Below are 14,876 nucleotides of genomic sequence, written 5' to 3' on the forward strand. Positions count from 1 at the left end.
CCCGCCGGCCTCCCGTTCTGATTGGCTGACGGTGCCTCGCTCGGCTGCCCCCCGCCCCCTCGCCAAGAACTGGCCGTGATTGGTTCAGCCGCCCTGCTCCTCCCCTCCGCGCGCTCCGATTGGTCGCAGCCAGACAGTTGAGCCGTTGACGGTTAAAGCTTTGAAAGCGCCGGGGCGCCGCGGGTAGGAGTAGTCACCTCGGGCCCACCCGCCTCCTATTGGCTCTCCCCAGCGTAAGCCCCGCCTTTTTCTCACAGCCCCGCCCCACGTCGCCATGGCGGGCGCTTCGCTGCCATTTCGGGGTCTCCCCTGAGGGGCGCCGGGCCCGGCCATGGCCCCCCACCCCGAGGGGCTGCGCTGGTACCAGATCCCCCTCTCCTCCACCCGCATACCCCGCTCGGGGCTCTTCAGCTATGGTTTCCAGGCCAGCCTCCAGCGCTACCAGCAGCTCCGTGCCCTCAAGAACCTCCGGGTGGGCCGCCCCATCGCCCCGCCGCCCCCCGGCCTGTTGGAGCCCTGGCCCCCTGGCCCCCCACCCGCCAACAGCCCTCCCCGGGTCTCCCACCGCCCACGGGGCGCCGGCAGGGCACGAGGTGAGCGTGGCCCGGTGCTGGGGACCGGTGTGAGGGGAGCCGTGACCCTCCTGTGGACCCCACAGTGCCCCAAGGGGGACCCTGGTCACCCCCACGTTGTCACCACAGACCCCATGCCTCAAGGGGGGGTGGCCTGGTCACCCCTGCGTTGTCCTTACAGTCCTCCCTGTGCCACAAGGGAGCCCCCAGTCACCCCTGTGTTGTCCCCACAGCCCTCCCTGTGCCCCAAGGGCGCCCCTGGTCACCTGCATTGTCCCCACAGTTCCTTCGCACCCCAAGGAGGGCCCTCGTCACCTCTGTGTTGTCCCCATAGCCCTCCCTGTGCCCCAAGGGAGCCCCCAGTCACCCCCACATTGTCCTCACAGCCCTCCCTGTGCCCCAAGGGGGGCCCTGCTCACCTGCATTGTCCCCACAGTCCTCTGGCACCCCAAGGCAGGGACCTGGTCACCCCTGGGTTGTCCCCACAGCCCCCATGCCCCAAAGAGGGGTGGGAGGCTTGGTCACCCCTGCATTGTCCCCATGGCCCTCCCCCTGCCCCAAGGGGGCCCCTGGTCACCCCCACATTGTCCCCACGGCTCTCCCTGAGCCCCAAGGGGATCTGTGGTGACCCCTGTGCTGTCCCCACAGCTCCCCAGCGCCCCAAGAAGTCTCCTGGCACCAGGAAACGGGTGAGCAGAGGGCAGCAGCCTCCTGGCCCCGCTCAGCCCCATGCCAACCGGCAGGATGTGGCCAGCCAGGGCTCCCCAGGATGCCAGGTGGCACCGGTCAGTTCCGGGCATGTCCCTGTGCTGCCAGAGGCAGCTGCAAGGTCCCTGGGGGGTGAGGCCAACCATGGGCAGCGCCCTGCAGCTGGAACAGTGCTGCAGCAGGCAGGCAGGAGCTTTGGGGGGCACCTGCCGGACACGACGGGGGGGACGGCGTCCCCCACAGACAGTGAGGACGATGACCTGATCCCACTGAAGGATATGCTGCTAGCAGGGGATGAGCCCCTGAGCTCTGCGGACCACCAGCAGGTAGGTCACTGCCTGAGGGTGGGTGCCCCGGCATCAGGGGGTCCTTGGGGGCTTCTCGGCCCCTGCTGGGTGTTGTGGTTGGTACCTGCTGAAAACTCACTGTTCCCTTGCTCTGTTGCCCAGGTTGTGTGCCCACAGCCGGATCTGCTTGCCAACAGCCTGGATTCACTGATCCAGGAGAAGAGGTAAGGCTGGTACCCCACCCTGGGCACGGGAGTGGGCATGGGGGCTGTGCTGGGCATCCTGGGGTGCTCTTGCCCTGCCCTAACCGCCCCCGCACCAGGGAGCAGAGCCAGGCAGCCATGCTGCAGGCCAGCCTGGCCCGGGTGCACGTGGATGACGCCAGTGCCTCTGAGTCCGCAGACGAGGACACCCAGCTGCCCGAGGAGTACAGGTACCCCTGCCAGCTGTGCCCGGGTGGAGGGTTAGGGGGGTCCGCATGGTGCCCGCTCCCCACCTGACGCTGTCCTCCCGCCCGCAGGGATCTCCTGGCCCGCTTCACCACGAAACCCAGATTCATCCCTGCCGTCCACCCCGGGGAGCCCATCTTCTGCGCCCACCCGGCACCGGCACCCACCCTGGACACCCAGGGGCTGCAGCCTCAGAGCGTGTTGGAGGGGTCCTTCCTCTGGTGAGTGCTGGGCAGGGGGTGGGCAGGACGTACTGGGGTGAAGACAGGGGGGACAGGGGACACGAGCAGAGCCCCGCTCACCCCCCCGTCCCTCCCCCAGCAACTCACCTGCCTGCCAGGCAACTTTTGTCCGCAACGGGGGCCTCAGCCTCCTCTACCGCTGCGCACCCACCTGCCCGCTGCCTGTCCTGCGCTGGCTCTTCCAGGTAAGCCACCGTCGCAAGAGGGTGCCCCCTCCTCCTGCAGTGACACCCCGGTCACCCCTTCTTTGTTTCGGCAGCTGATGACCCTCTGCCCGGACACGACCAATGCTTCCCAGGCGCTGTGGGAGATCTGGCTGAGCACCGGGGGTGAGCGTGGGGCGGGTGCGGGGCTGCCTCGCCAGGGTGCCCCCCAAATCCCTGCCCGCTCTCACCGTCCCCTTGCCCGCAGGCGAGCCCTGGTGCCCCACGGTGCAGGAGATCGGTTGGGCTTTCACCCGTCTTGGCGCTGACCTGAGTTCCCTGCGCCGCCAGCGCCTGCTGCCCCCCGAGCTGTGCCCCACGGAGAGGAGGTGAGTGCCGGTACGGTGGGCAGGAGGGTGCTGCCCACCCTGCCAGCCCCCCTGCCAACCCCTTCTGCTCCTTCCAGGAACCTGGATCCATCCTGCTCCCCGAGGCAGGCGAGCCCTGATGCCACCAGCACACTGGCCCTGGTGACACAGCTCGGTGACATCTGCAAGGTGGGAGGCAGCTGCCTGCACCGGCGATGTTGCGCCTTCATTATCTCTGCCCTGCTAATTGGGTGGACAGCACTGATGCCAGCTTCTGGAGGGGCACCTGCTGGGGCTGCCACCAGCCATGCCAGCCTTGTCCCTGCCCTGGTGGGGACGTCCCCACGGTGGGTTCCAGGGGCTCCTCGGTGACACACCGCCTTCCCCCTCCAGTTCTTGGCGCTGTGCGTGGTCACCCAGCCGTGCTGCTATGCCGACAGTGCCCGCCTGACTCTCATCACCCTCCTCTCCTTCCTCGGCCTTGACCGGGCGCTCCGCTGCCAGCCCCTGCCTGAACTGCAGCACCTCCTGCACTGCCTGCTGGAGGGCATCCGGGACTGGCAGGAGCAGGTACCCAGGGCAGGGGGGGGATCCCTTTGCCCCGTGCCCACCCTCCGCACCCCTCCCTGAGGGCTCTGCCCGCAGTGTTTCCCTCTCTCCCCAGCTGCCAGCCCTCTGCCTGTCCCTCTGCCAGCTTTCCCGGCACCACCACAACCTGGTTGCCCTCATGCGGCTGCTGCCGGACCTCACAAGCAGGGGCAGGTACGTTCCTGCCTGCAGCGCCGCAACCGGGTGGGATGCCAGGCAGGGCTGGCAGCGATGGCCTGCGAGGCGTCCCGTGCCACCCACGCCCCGCGGATTGGTGACGGGGAGCCCGGCAGGAGCTGGCACAGCCCCGCAGCACCGTGCCAGGGCCGGGCGGGCTGGGATGCGTCTGCCTCTAATTCCTTTATTCCAGACGGTTGCGCAGGCACAAAGCGGGCAGGATCCGGCTGCCGGCACCACCGCCCCTCGCCACGGGTGTCCGGAGGGCACCGGGGCCATGCCGGCGCTGCACGGACGGCACCGGGGGGTGGCAGTGACAGGCACAGAGGCGGGGACAGGCACGCAGGCACGTGCCGGACCCTCCCTCACACTCTTCCCCTTCTTCCCAGGGATCTTCGCCAGCACCTGAGCCTTCACGCCATGGCCCGGCTGCTGAGGGAGCCACCGGGCACCGTGCCGCCCCCCGGGGCACACGCAGAGGTGGGTGCGCCGAGGCGGGAGCGTGCCGGGGCTCCGGCGCCCACCGTGAGCTCTGGCACGGGGTGCGGGCACCCTGACACCCGCTTTCCCCCAAGCTGCAGGTGCTGGGCCGGTTCCTGGTGCTGGCGCAGCCGGATACCCTGCGACGTCTGGTGCTCGCCGGGGACCTGGAGGAGCCGGAGGACGCCGACCAGGAGGTGGGTGCTCCCCTCGATGGAAAATGGGTTCCCGGGGTGCCCCGCACCCCTTTCGGTGAGCCCTCATGCCCGCTCCCACCCGCAGGCTTGCTACCTGAGCTACAGCCTCCTCCTCCTCGCCAGCAACGTGGTGGGCTCCGAGCACCCGCCAGCCGAGCAGCGGGTGAGCACCGGGCCCTGGGTAGGGGGGGACCTATGGTGGGGTGTGTGGGGGGTCCACCGTGTCCCTGACCCCCCGCTCTTGCTGCCTGTCCCCACAGGGTCACCTGGAGCAGCTCTGCGCCCAGCTGGACCAGCATTTTGGGAGGGGGCTGCGCGAGGGCAGCGGGCTCCTCTTCCGAACCCAGCTCAAGGGCCTGGCCGCCCTCCTCTACGTCAAGTGGCAGGAGATGCTGGCCTAGGGCGGGGGGGGCCCGGGGTCCCCAATAAACGCCCGCAGCTCCTCCCGCGCCTGCCGGGCTGTTGGGGTGGGCGGCCTCGGTGGCCGCTGGCGCCCCGAAAGGGCGTCGGGGGGGTTTAGAGCCCCCGTTCGGGTGGGCCGGGCGCGGACCGGCTCCAGCGGGGCCGGGTTGACCTGAGCGGACCCGAGCCGAGCCGAGCCGAGCCGAACCCCCTGGCCGCGGCCCGGCCGTGACGTCAGGGCCGGGGCGGGGCCGAGCGGAGCCGCGCGGCGCGCACCCGCCGCCGCCCCGACCCGCTGCCGCCGCCGCCTCCCGCCGCCCCGGCCGGGCCGCCCGCCCCGCGCCCCGAGGTGAGTGCGGGCCTCGCCCCCACACCCCCCCCCCCCCACGCACCCCCCCGCCACCTCCGCCCCCGCCGGGCCCGGCCCGGCCCCCCCCCGCCCCGCCCCGCCCCGGTATTGTTGTGGCGGAGCCGCGGGGGCGGGGGGAGGAGGGGGAGGCGCTTTGTTCCCCCCGGTACCGGCGATCGGGACCGGCACCCCCCGGCGGCATCGCGCCCCACCCCGCGCTGCTGTGGGGGACGGACACCCCACCCCCCTCCGGTAACGGCGGGCGCCCCGATCCGTCGCTGCACCGGTTCCCCCCCCCCACCCCACCCCGCCCCGTCGGTACAGGCGGCCGGTGCCGGCCCCCACGCGCGGGGCGGCGGGGCGCGGCGGGGAGGTTGCCCCCACCCGCGGACACCGGGTGGGCTCGTCCCGCGGGGAGGTACGTCGCCGCGGGGGAAATACCCCCCCCCCCAGGATGGCGGGGTCGCGGCACCCCGGTCCCCCCACGGGACCCCCGGACATCCAGCACCGAAAGCGGGGACCCCGGGGACCCCGTCCTGCCCGTGGCACCCCGGCCGTGCCCGGGGGACCCTGGCCGTGCTTTTGTCCCCAGGGCCGTGACCGTGGCACCCCGGCCATGCCCGTGGCACCCTGGCTGTGACCATGGCACATCAGCTGTCCTCGTGGCACCCTGACCATGCCCGCGGCACCCCAGCTGTGCCCATGGCACCCTGGCCATGACCATGACACCCCAACTGTGCCTGTGGCACCCCGACTGTGCCCGTGGCAGCCTGGCCATGACCGTCGCACCCCAGCTGTGCCCGTGGCACCCTGGCCATGTCTGTGGCACCCAGCTGTGCCTGTGGCACCCTGACTGTGCCCGTGGCACCCTGGCCATGCCCATGGCATCCCGGCTGTGCCCGTGGCACCCTGACCGTGCATGTGGCACCCCAGCTGCACCCATGGCACCCTGACCATGCCTGCGACGCGCTGCCCATGCCCATGGCACACCAGCTGTCCCCGTGGCACCCTGACCATGCCATCCTGGCTGTGCCCGTGGCACCCTGGCTGTGCTGGTGGCATCCCGGCTGTGCCCGTGGCACCCCAGCTGCACCCATGGCACCCTGACCATGCCTGCGACGCGCTGCCCATGCCCATGGCACACCAGCTGTCCCCGTGGCACCCTGACCGTGCCGGTAGCATCCTGACCGTGCCGGTGGCATCCCAGCTGTGCCGGTGGCATCCCGGCTGTGCCCGTGGCATCCTGGCCGTGCCCATGGCACCCTGACCATGCCTGCGACACGCTGGCCACATGCACGGCACACCAGCTGTCCCCGTGGCACCCCAGCCGTGCCCGTGGCACCGGCAGGCCCCTGCCTGCAGCCCCCCCACCCGCCACGGGCAGCCTCGCTGGGGCGTCCCCCATTCCCACGCCTGCGGGGGACCCGTTCCTGGCCCCCCACCCTCCCGGAAATCCTTCCCCAGCCGGCACAGGGCCCCCCCCGGACCCCCCCCCCCCCCCCAGCTTCCTGCTTCCCGCAGAGCAGGGCAGAACAATTCCCGGCCGCCCGCTCGCCCAGTCGCATCCTGCCCAGCTTGAGGGTGGGGGGGAACGACAGCGGGGGCACCCGCCCCAGGACACCGGGGGGTCCCAGGGCAGGACGCGGGTGAGGTGGTGGCCGCCCGGGTGGGGTGGGAAGCGGAAGGGCCCGTTTCCTTCTCTGTGGATCCCCCCCGGTGACTCGTCACGGCCGGAGGAGGGACAGCAGTGAGGCGGGGGGGGGGGGGGGGGGGGCAGCAAATCAGGGACCCGCGAGTGTCCCCCCCCAACTCTGCTGCGTGGGGTGCCCTCAGCCTCGTGATGCGCGGCCCTCAATGCCCGCCTTGTCCCCTCGCCGCCCGCGTGATGCCGTCTCCGCTGGTGTCGATGCCCTGTAACCCTAACGGGGGCCGGGCGTGTCCCTCCCCCCCCACCCCACCAGGCCGTGCGTGTCCCCCCCTCCCCGGCGCCATGGCCCCCCACCGGCTGCTGGCCCTCGCCTCGCTGCTGGCCCTCGCCACCGCTGCCGCCACCCCGGGGTCCTCGTGGAGCGCCGTGCCCCGAAAAACTGTCCCCTACGCGGGTGAGTACCGTGTGCCCCCCCCCCCCAGGGGTCCCCAGGGAGAGGGGAGCAGGTTGGGGAAACTGAGGCACGGCGGGTGGGCGCGTCGATCCCGTCCCTCGCCGACACTGGGGTGATGCTGGGGTGGCTGTCATCGTCCCCACCTTGGGCAGCTTTTGTCCCCCTGCCAGCTTGTCAGCACTGTGGGGACTCCCCCCCCCTCCACCCCGGGTTGGTGGCCCCAAAACCGGGGGTTCTGCAAGAGCAGAGGGGGGACACGCAGGGACGCCGCCCTGTGTCCCTGTGCTGTGCCAGTGCCCGGGGTCTCCTGCCATCTCTGCCGTCCCCAGCCCTCTGCCACATCCTCTGTCCCCGTGCCCTGCCGTCGCCACCGTCCCCAGTCCTCTGCCATGTCCCCTGTCCCCGTGCCCTGCCATCGCCCGCGTCCCCTGTCCCCGTGCCCTGCCATTGCTGCCATCCCCAGCCCTCTGACGCGTCCTCTGTCCCCGTGCCCTGCCATCGCCCTGCCATCGCCACCGTGCCCAGCCCTCTGCTGCGTCCCCTGTCCCCATGCCCTGCCGTAACCCCTGTCCCCAGCCCTCTGCCGCATCCCCTGTCCCCATGCCCTGCCATCGCCCCCGTCCCCAGCCCTTTGCCGTGCCGGCACCCTGAGATGCCATCCTTTAGCCGTGCCAGCACCCTCCGTGTCCCTGTCTTGTGCCAGCACCCTGTGTCCCCATCTATGCCGTGCGCCGTGTCCCTATCCCCGTGCCATGCCAGCACTGGCGTCCCTGTCCCTTTGCCGTGCCCTGTGTCCCCATCCCTTGCCCCATTCCCCTGTCCCTCTGCGGTGGCAGTGCCCCACGTCCTCTGCCCCTGCACCGTGCCACCGTCCCCGTGCCGTGTCCCCTGTCCCTGTGCCGTGTCCACACCCGAGACCCCCATCCCTTGGCCGTGCCAGCGCCCCGCGTCCCCGTGCCGTCCCCGTGCCGTCCCCATGCCGTGCCAGCCCTGCGTCCCCATCCCTGCCCGGGGGCCCTGGCGTCTCCCCCGTCAATGGGGCCTTTCTGCGGGGCCTGGGGGCGGGCAGGGGGGGCACGGGGGCGCGGGGTCTCGCCAAAGGCCGCTGTGTTCGTCCAGCGCTGCCAGCGCCTGCTCCGGTGACAAAGAGCCCTTTGTGCGGTGCCGGGGCCGGGGGGCTTCCGGCAGTGGGGTGCAGTTGCGGGGGGGGGGGCTGCTGGTGCCCTGGGGGTGCCAGCAGTGCCCACCCTGGGAAGGACGGATCGTGGGGCCAATGGTGGCCTCGCCCTGATGTCCCCCTGCCACGTCCCCCTCCCCAAACCCCGCAGAGCTGAAGGACGTGGCCAAGCGCTTCTCGCAGGGGGGGGTCTCGCACTACCTGACGCTGACGCTGGATGAGGCCGAGGCGCTGCTCTACGTGGGCGCCCGCGAGGCCGTCTTCGCCCTGGCCACCGGCACCGTGGAGCTCAAGGCGGCGGTGAGGTCCCAGGGGACCCCCAGAGGGGGAAGTATTTTGGGGGGGGGGCAGCTGTTTCCAGCCCACTGACTCTTAAGTCTGTCCCCAGATCTCCTGGGAAGCCCCCGTGGACAAGAAAGCTGAGTGCATCCAGAAGGGCAAGAATAACCAGGTGGGGGGCACGGGTGCCGTGGCCGCAGTGGGGGGGTTAAAGGGCACCCCGGTGTGTGTCCCCCCCTTTGCTCCCACCCCCTTAACCGGCTGCTTTTCCACCCCTCCCAGACTGATTGCTTCAACTATGTGCGCTTCCTGCAGAGCTACAACAGCTCTCACCTCTATGCCTGCGGCACCTATGCCTTCCAGCCCAAGTGCACCTACATCGTGAGTGTGGCTCCTGGGGGGGGCCCCCCCCAAAACCTGTCAGGCCCTGGTTCACCCCCCCTGCCCCTGGGGATGAGGTCCAGGGCAGCCCCCGGCCTCAGGAGAATCATCTAGGGGTGTCCCCGTCCCTAGGGGTGTCATTCAGGGGTGGCCTTGTTCCCGTGAGGGTGGTCCGGGGGTGTCCCCTGTCCCCTTGGAGATTGTTAAGGGGTGTCCCTGTGCCCAGTGGGGTCATCTGGGGGGGTGTCTCTGTCCACAGGAGGGTCATCCGGGGTGCCCCTGAGCCCAGGGGGGTCACTGGGGAGTGTCCCTGTGCCCAGGAGGGTGGTCCAGGGGTGTCCCTGTCCCCAGAAGGGTTATCTGGGGGGTGTCCCTGTGCCTGGGGCTGGTCTGGGTGAGGGGGGACATGAATCAGGGAGGAGGTGGGGACCCCTGCCCACCCCTGTGCTCCACAGGAACTGTCTGGCTTCACCCTGGACCAAGTGGCTTTTGAGGACGGCAAGGGGAAGTGTCCGTACGACCCCACCAAGGGACACACCGGCCTCATCGTGGGTAGGTGGCAGCACCGGGCACCCGCTGGGGTTGGAGGGGTGCCCGCTGCACCCCCCAGCCCCCTCCCTAAGCCCTTGTCTCGCAGATGGGGAGCTGTACTCGGCCACATTCAACAACTTTCTGGGCACGGAGCCCGTCATCCTCCGCAACCTGGGCCCCCACTACTCCATGAAGACAGAGTATCTCACCTCCTGGCTGAATGGTAGGGGCGGGGGGACGTGGGGGGACACGACACGGGCACCACCGCCCCCCCCGGCACAGCATTATCCTCCCCTTTCCGCCCCCCCTCCTCTGCAGAACCCCACTTCGTGGCTTCGGCTTACGTGCAGGAGAGTGCGGCCAGCAGCACCGGGGATGACGACAAGGTTTACTTCTTCTTCAGCGAGCGGGCGGTGGAGTATGACTGCTACGCGGAGCAGGTGGTGGCCCGCGTGGCGCGGGTCTGCAAGGTACGGGGAGGGGACGATCTGTGCCGGGGACGCTGTCCCGGCGTGGCTTTGCTTTGCCGGTGAGTGCGGTGGCCCTGTCTTGATGCCGGCTGGGTGCCCAGGGGGACGTCGGCGGTGCCCGCACGCTGCAGAAGAAGTGGACGACCTTCCTGAAGGCTCGCTTGGTGTGCTCGGCGCCTGAGCAGCAGCTACACTTCAACCGCCTCCAGGCTGTCTTCACCCTGCCGGGGGCCGATTGGCAGGACACCACCTTTTTCGGGGTCTTCCAGGCCCGCTGGTGAGTGCACAGGGACATGGCAGCCCTGGGGTTCCCTGTGACTGGTGGCTCCTCCTAAAAACCTTCTCCATCCCATGCAGGGGGGACGTGGATGTCTCGGCTATTTGCCAGTACCACATCCTGGAGGTGAAGAAGGCGTTCGAGGGGCCCTACAAGGAATATCGGGAGCAGGCACAGAAGTGGGGCCGGTACTCGGATGAGGTGCCGAGCCCCCGTCCCGGCGCGGTGAGTGCTGGCACTGGGGGTGGGAGAGTAGAAGAGGGCACGGGATCTGGCCGTGCAGCTGACAGTGCCTTCCTTCCCCAGTGCATCACCGACTGGCACCGCCGGAACGGCTTCGCCAGCTCCCTCGAGCTGCCTGACAACACCCTCAACTTCGCCAAGAAGCACCCGCTGATGGATGAGCCCATCCTGCCTCACCATGGGCGCCCACTTCTCCTCAAGAAAGACGCCAACTTCACCCAGCTGGTGGTAGACCGAGTGCCCGGGCTGGACGGCACCGTCTATGAGGTGCTCTTCATCGGCACAGGTACCCGCCGGGCTTGGGGGGGAAGCTGGGGAGGGGAGCGCGGAGGGCTCCTGGCATGGGGACGTCCCTCACTGCCTGCCGTGACCCATAGGTGACGGCTGGGTGCACAAGGCGCTGAACCTGGGCACTCGCGTCCATCTGGTCGAGGAGCTGCAGGTTTTTGAGACGGCGCAGCCCGTGGAGAGCCTGGTCCTGGCCAGTCGGAAGGTGAGCGGTGCCACGGGGAAGGGGCTGGCGCCCGGGGTGTCACCTCCTGGTGTCACCTCGCCGTGTCACCTCACCCATTCTCCCTGCCCTTGCAGAAGCTGCTCTTCGCCGGCTCCCGTTTCCAGGTGGCCCAGTTGCCCCTGGCCGACTGCGGCCGCTACCAGTCGTGCACGGACTGCGTCCTTGCCCGGGATCCCTACTGCGCCTGGAGCCGCAACGCCAGCCTCTGCGTCCGCACCGACGGCCTCAACGGGTAAGTGGGTTTCCTGGGGAGGGGGAGGACACCCTGCCGCAGCACGGGGTCCCCCCCTCACCTCCGCTGCCTCCTTCCGCAGGTCCCAGCTGGTCCAGGACGTGCTGAGCTCCGACACCCGTGCCTGTACCCTGCCGCAGGTGGCCAAGCAAGGTAAGACACCCCCCCGCGCCGGTGCTGCGTGGAGCCAGGAGAGGGGGGAGCCATGCACATCCCCCCCCCTTTACACTTCCCCTCCTGACTCGGTCCCCTCTCCCGCAGGGCCCATCACCCCCAAAAACGTGACGGTGGTGGCGGGCACCGACCTGGTGCTGACGTGCCGTTTGGGCTCCAACCTGGCGCAGGCACTGTGGACCTTCGAGGGCCGGGCGCTGGCGGCCGAGCAGGCGCTGGTGCTGCACGACGCCCGCCTGCGGGCTCTGGTGGTGCCGGGAGCCGGAGCGCAGCACAGCGGCACGTACCGTTGCTTTTCAGAGGAACAGGGTGCCCGTTTGGGCGGCGAGGTGTACCAGGTGGCGGTGTTGGCCGGCCCCGGGGTGCCGCTGGAGACGCGGGCGCCGCTGGAGAGCCTGGGTCTGGTGTGGGTGGTGGCGGTGTGCCTGGGCGCCCTGTGCCTGGTGCTGGTGCTGGTGGTGCTCTCGCTTTGGCGGCGGTTGCGGGAGGAGCTGGGCAAAGGCGCCAAAGCCATCGAGAGCACCCTGGTGTACCCCATCGAGCTGCCCAAGGAGCCCCCCAGTCCCCGCTTCGTGCCCAGCGCCGCCTCCGACTCAGACGAGAAGCTCTGGGACCCGGCCAGCTACTACTACTCGGACGGCTCGCTCAAAATCGTGCCGGGTCACGCCACCTGCCGCAACGGCGGCCCCCCCGGCGCTGCCTCGCCGCCCAACGCCATTCCCGGGCAGCCCCTCCACTCACCCACCCGCATCCACCTGGGCCCCCTGCGTGGTTCCTCCTCCAACGGCTACATTCGCCTGGCGCTGGGCGCCGAAGAGCGGCCACCCTGCGCCGATTTGGCCGAGGAGCTGCGGCGCAAGCTGCAGCAGCGCCAGCCCCTGCCCGACTCCAACCCCGAAGAATCGTCGGTCTGAGCCACCGGTGGGGCACCCGCCGCCGAGCAGCCGTACCTACCTCAGGGCCCGGCCCGGCACCCGCCGCGGGGACCCCAGTGCCGGCACCCACCGTGGGGACCACCGCCTCGGCGCCAGCACCCGACTTGGGGCTGCGGCGTGGGCGCCGGCACCCGTTGGCGGGGATGCCGGTGCCGGCACCCATCTTGGGGACGGGACTGCCGCCCCAGTGCCAGTACCCGTTTTGGGGACTGCCACCCCGGCACCCGCCTTGGGGCCGTGGCACCGGCACCACATCACACGTTTGGGGCACCGGCAACCCGTCTTCGGCACTGGAGCTGCTCTTGGTCACCGCATCCGCCTTCGGTACCATGTCCTGGGCAAGGGATCGACCTCGGGGACTGCCACCGGCCTTGGGGACCACTGAGCCCCCCACCCAGGCACCACCGAGCCCCCCCCACCTGCCCCCAGGCACCGCGTCCTGCCCAGGGCGGCAGCCGCAGGATGTTTTTTTGGGACAATTTAAGAACCGATCGGGTTTTTCTTCCTGAGAACTTTTCTAATGCCCCCACCCCTCCCTTGGCCCCCCCAGGGCTTCGTACCCCCTCGGCCCTGGTTGTAAATACCCCCCCCCACCCGCCTGCCACCCCCCCTTGCACGCTGCCCGCCTGGGCCCCTTTTGTATAACACCCCCCCCCCGTGTAATTTATTTGTTACTGAAATATATTTATTTGCTGTAAATACGTATTTTTATATTAATAATAAAAAGGAGTAAAAAAAAAAAATTCTATATTGAAAGCAAAGCCCGCGGGGGCCGTGTCCGGTGCTGGCTGGGGGGGTGCGGGAAGGGTGCTGGGCCCCCCCCCCGGCCGCTGAGCTCATGGAAAAAGGCCGCACTCGGGGCTATAAAAGGGCATTGCGGCGCCGTTCCCAGGGCAGTGGGGGGGGAACCGGCCGCTCCCCCCCCGCCGGGGCCTGAGGCCTGGCCTCATGCCCGTGCCCCCCCCCGGATGCCGGGGGTCAGAGTGGGGCAGGTTGTGGGGGGGGTGTGCGTGTCCCTGGGGAGGCCCTGCCGGGAAGCCGGTGGGGGGGGGGGAACTGGGAGCGGGGCCAGGGGCTGCCGGGGCGTGGGAAGCGGGGCTGGGGAACCCTGAGCCCCCCCCGGAGCTGGGGGGGGGGGGGGGGCTGAGCCCTGGGCCCCTAATAGCTGGGGGGGGGCGGGTTGAGGCTTGGGTACCCCACAGCCGGGGGCGGTGGGGAGGGAAGGCCCAGGCCTCCCATAAGTGTGTGTGTGTGATCCCCCGGGACCCCATAGCGGGGGGGGGGGGGGGAGGCCTGGGCCCCCCCATAGCCGTGTGTGGGGGGTGAGCCCCGGCCCCCCCCCCGCTGGGGGGGGGGGGGCAGGCACAGCGCGGGCAGCGCTCAGTCATGGCGGCGCCCCCTGGCGGCAGCCCTAGCGCTCGGAGAGCGGCGCCGTTCGGCCGTTCGTCGCCGTTCGGTTCCCTTCGGCTCCCCTCGGCCCTTCCCGTCTTCCCTCGGTCCCGCTCGGCCCATCCCGGCCCGGGCGATGGCGTCGGGTCGCCGTTCGCCGCCTGGTCCCTGCTGCCCGTCGCGGGTGGCGGTGCCCAGCGTGCACCAGAGCCTGCCCGAAATGGACTTCGAGCGGGGTCGGGGGCGGGGGGGGGAAACACACCCGGGACCGGGGGCAGGGGTGTGGGTACGGGCAGGGGCAGGGCAGGGGGGTGCGTGAAGGGATCGGGGGGGCGATGGGCCGGACCGGGGGTACGGGCAGGACACGGGTGGGGAGGGGGGTGTCCTTCCCTGCCTAACGCCGTGTCCCCGTGTGTGTCCCCCCCGCGCAGGGATCTGGTCGGCGGCGCGGGATGGGGACGAGCCCCGGGTGCTGCAGCTGCTGGAGCGGCGGGGGGAGCCCAGCCAGCCTGACCTGGCGGGGTACACGGCCCTGGTACGGGGTGGGTGCAGGTCGGGGGGGTACGGGGGGACAGGCTGACCCCCCCTGCCCACACCCCTGCTTCTGCTCCCCCCCCCAGCACTACGCCAGCCGCAATGGGCACCTGGGGGTCTGCCAGCTGCTGCTGCAGCGGGGCGCCCGCTGCGACGCCCGCACGCCCGGGGGTGCGACCCCCCTGCACCGCGCCAGCTACTGCGGCCACCTCGCCGTCGCCCAGCTCTTGCTGGCCCACGGCGCTGACCCAGCTGCCACCGACGAGGACGGCCGTACCAGCCTGCACAAGGTGGGTGGCGGTAGGATGTCCCCTGTCCCCCCTCCGGCCGTGCCACCGGCGACGACGGATGTGTCGCCCACAGGCGGCTGAGCAAGGCCACCGGGAGCTCTGCGCCCTGTTCCTGCGGCACAGCCCGGCGTTGGCCAGCATCTGCGACGCCAAGGGTCGGCGACCCCGCGACGTGGCCGACCCGGAGGTGCAGGACCTGTTGGATACCTGAGGGGGACACGGCAGAGCCAGGAGAGTCAGAGCCACCGCGCCGCGGGAGACATGGTGCCACCGGACCCGGTCGCCGATGGATAAACAAAGCTCCTGGCACCGAACGCCGACTCTGCCTCTCTGTCCCTTGCGCCGGGTGCCAGCGTGGGCCAGGGCTCACCCACCGGCGGGGGGGC

The 14,876-nt window shown here is 70.5% G+C and overlaps 3 protein-coding genes across 4 annotated transcripts; all 3 read left to right on the top strand.

Annotated features, from left to right (window-relative positions):
- The first annotated feature begins 4 nt into the window (after positions 1-4).
- On the top strand, positions 5-6,229 carry FAM178B (family with sequence similarity 178 member B). The gene is given in 17 exon segments (XM_069799640.1): positions 5-593; positions 1,221-1,606; positions 1,730-1,791; positions 1,890-2,000; positions 2,088-2,237; positions 2,338-2,443; positions 2,518-2,587; positions 2,670-2,790; positions 2,868-2,958; positions 3,163-3,339; positions 3,434-3,531; positions 3,924-4,014; positions 4,110-4,211; positions 4,297-4,374; positions 4,472-4,744; positions 4,791-5,380; positions 5,896-6,229. Coding segments are annotated over 17 exon segments (3,102 nt in total). The 5' UTR covers positions 5-331.
- Positions 4,868-13,183, top strand: SEMA4C (semaphorin 4C). 2 transcript variants are annotated; one of them, XM_069801115.1, is made up of 15 exons: positions 4,868-4,962; positions 6,924-7,064; positions 8,393-8,541; positions 8,630-8,692; positions 8,803-8,901; positions 9,357-9,453; positions 9,539-9,655; positions 9,751-9,902; positions 10,004-10,179; positions 10,260-10,404; positions 10,486-10,708; positions 10,800-10,915; positions 11,011-11,168; positions 11,251-11,321; positions 11,430-13,183. In XM_069801115.1, the coding sequence occupies exons 2-15, from the start codon at positions 6,953-6,955 to the stop codon at positions 12,254-12,256; spliced, it is 2,505 nt and encodes an 834-aa protein (XP_069657216.1). In that variant the 5' UTR covers positions 4,868-4,962; positions 6,924-6,952; the 3' UTR covers positions 12,257-13,183. The 2 variants fall into 2 exon arrangements, with proteins under 2 accessions (XP_069657216.1, XP_069657215.1); XM_069801114.1 differs by lacking the exon at positions 4,868-4,962 and having other exon boundaries at positions 6,046-7,064.
- A 466-nt stretch (positions 13,184-13,649) lies between these two features.
- On the top strand, positions 13,650-14,804 carry ANKRD39 (ankyrin repeat domain 39). Its single transcript, XM_069801127.1, has 4 exons — positions 13,650-13,902; positions 14,098-14,201; positions 14,287-14,490; positions 14,564-14,804. Exons 1-4 carry the CDS (start codon positions 13,803-13,805, stop codon positions 14,699-14,701), a joined length of 546 nt encoding a protein of 181 aa, XP_069657228.1. The 5' UTR covers positions 13,650-13,802; the 3' UTR covers positions 14,702-14,804.
- Positions 14,805-14,876: the final 72 nt, after the last annotated feature.

Source organism: Haliaeetus albicilla, chromosome 13, assembly GCF_947461875.1.
Source record: "Haliaeetus albicilla chromosome 13, bHalAlb1.1, whole genome shotgun sequence".
In the NCBI taxonomy this organism is placed as follows: Eukaryota; Metazoa; Chordata; class Aves; order Accipitriformes; family Accipitridae; genus Haliaeetus; species Haliaeetus albicilla.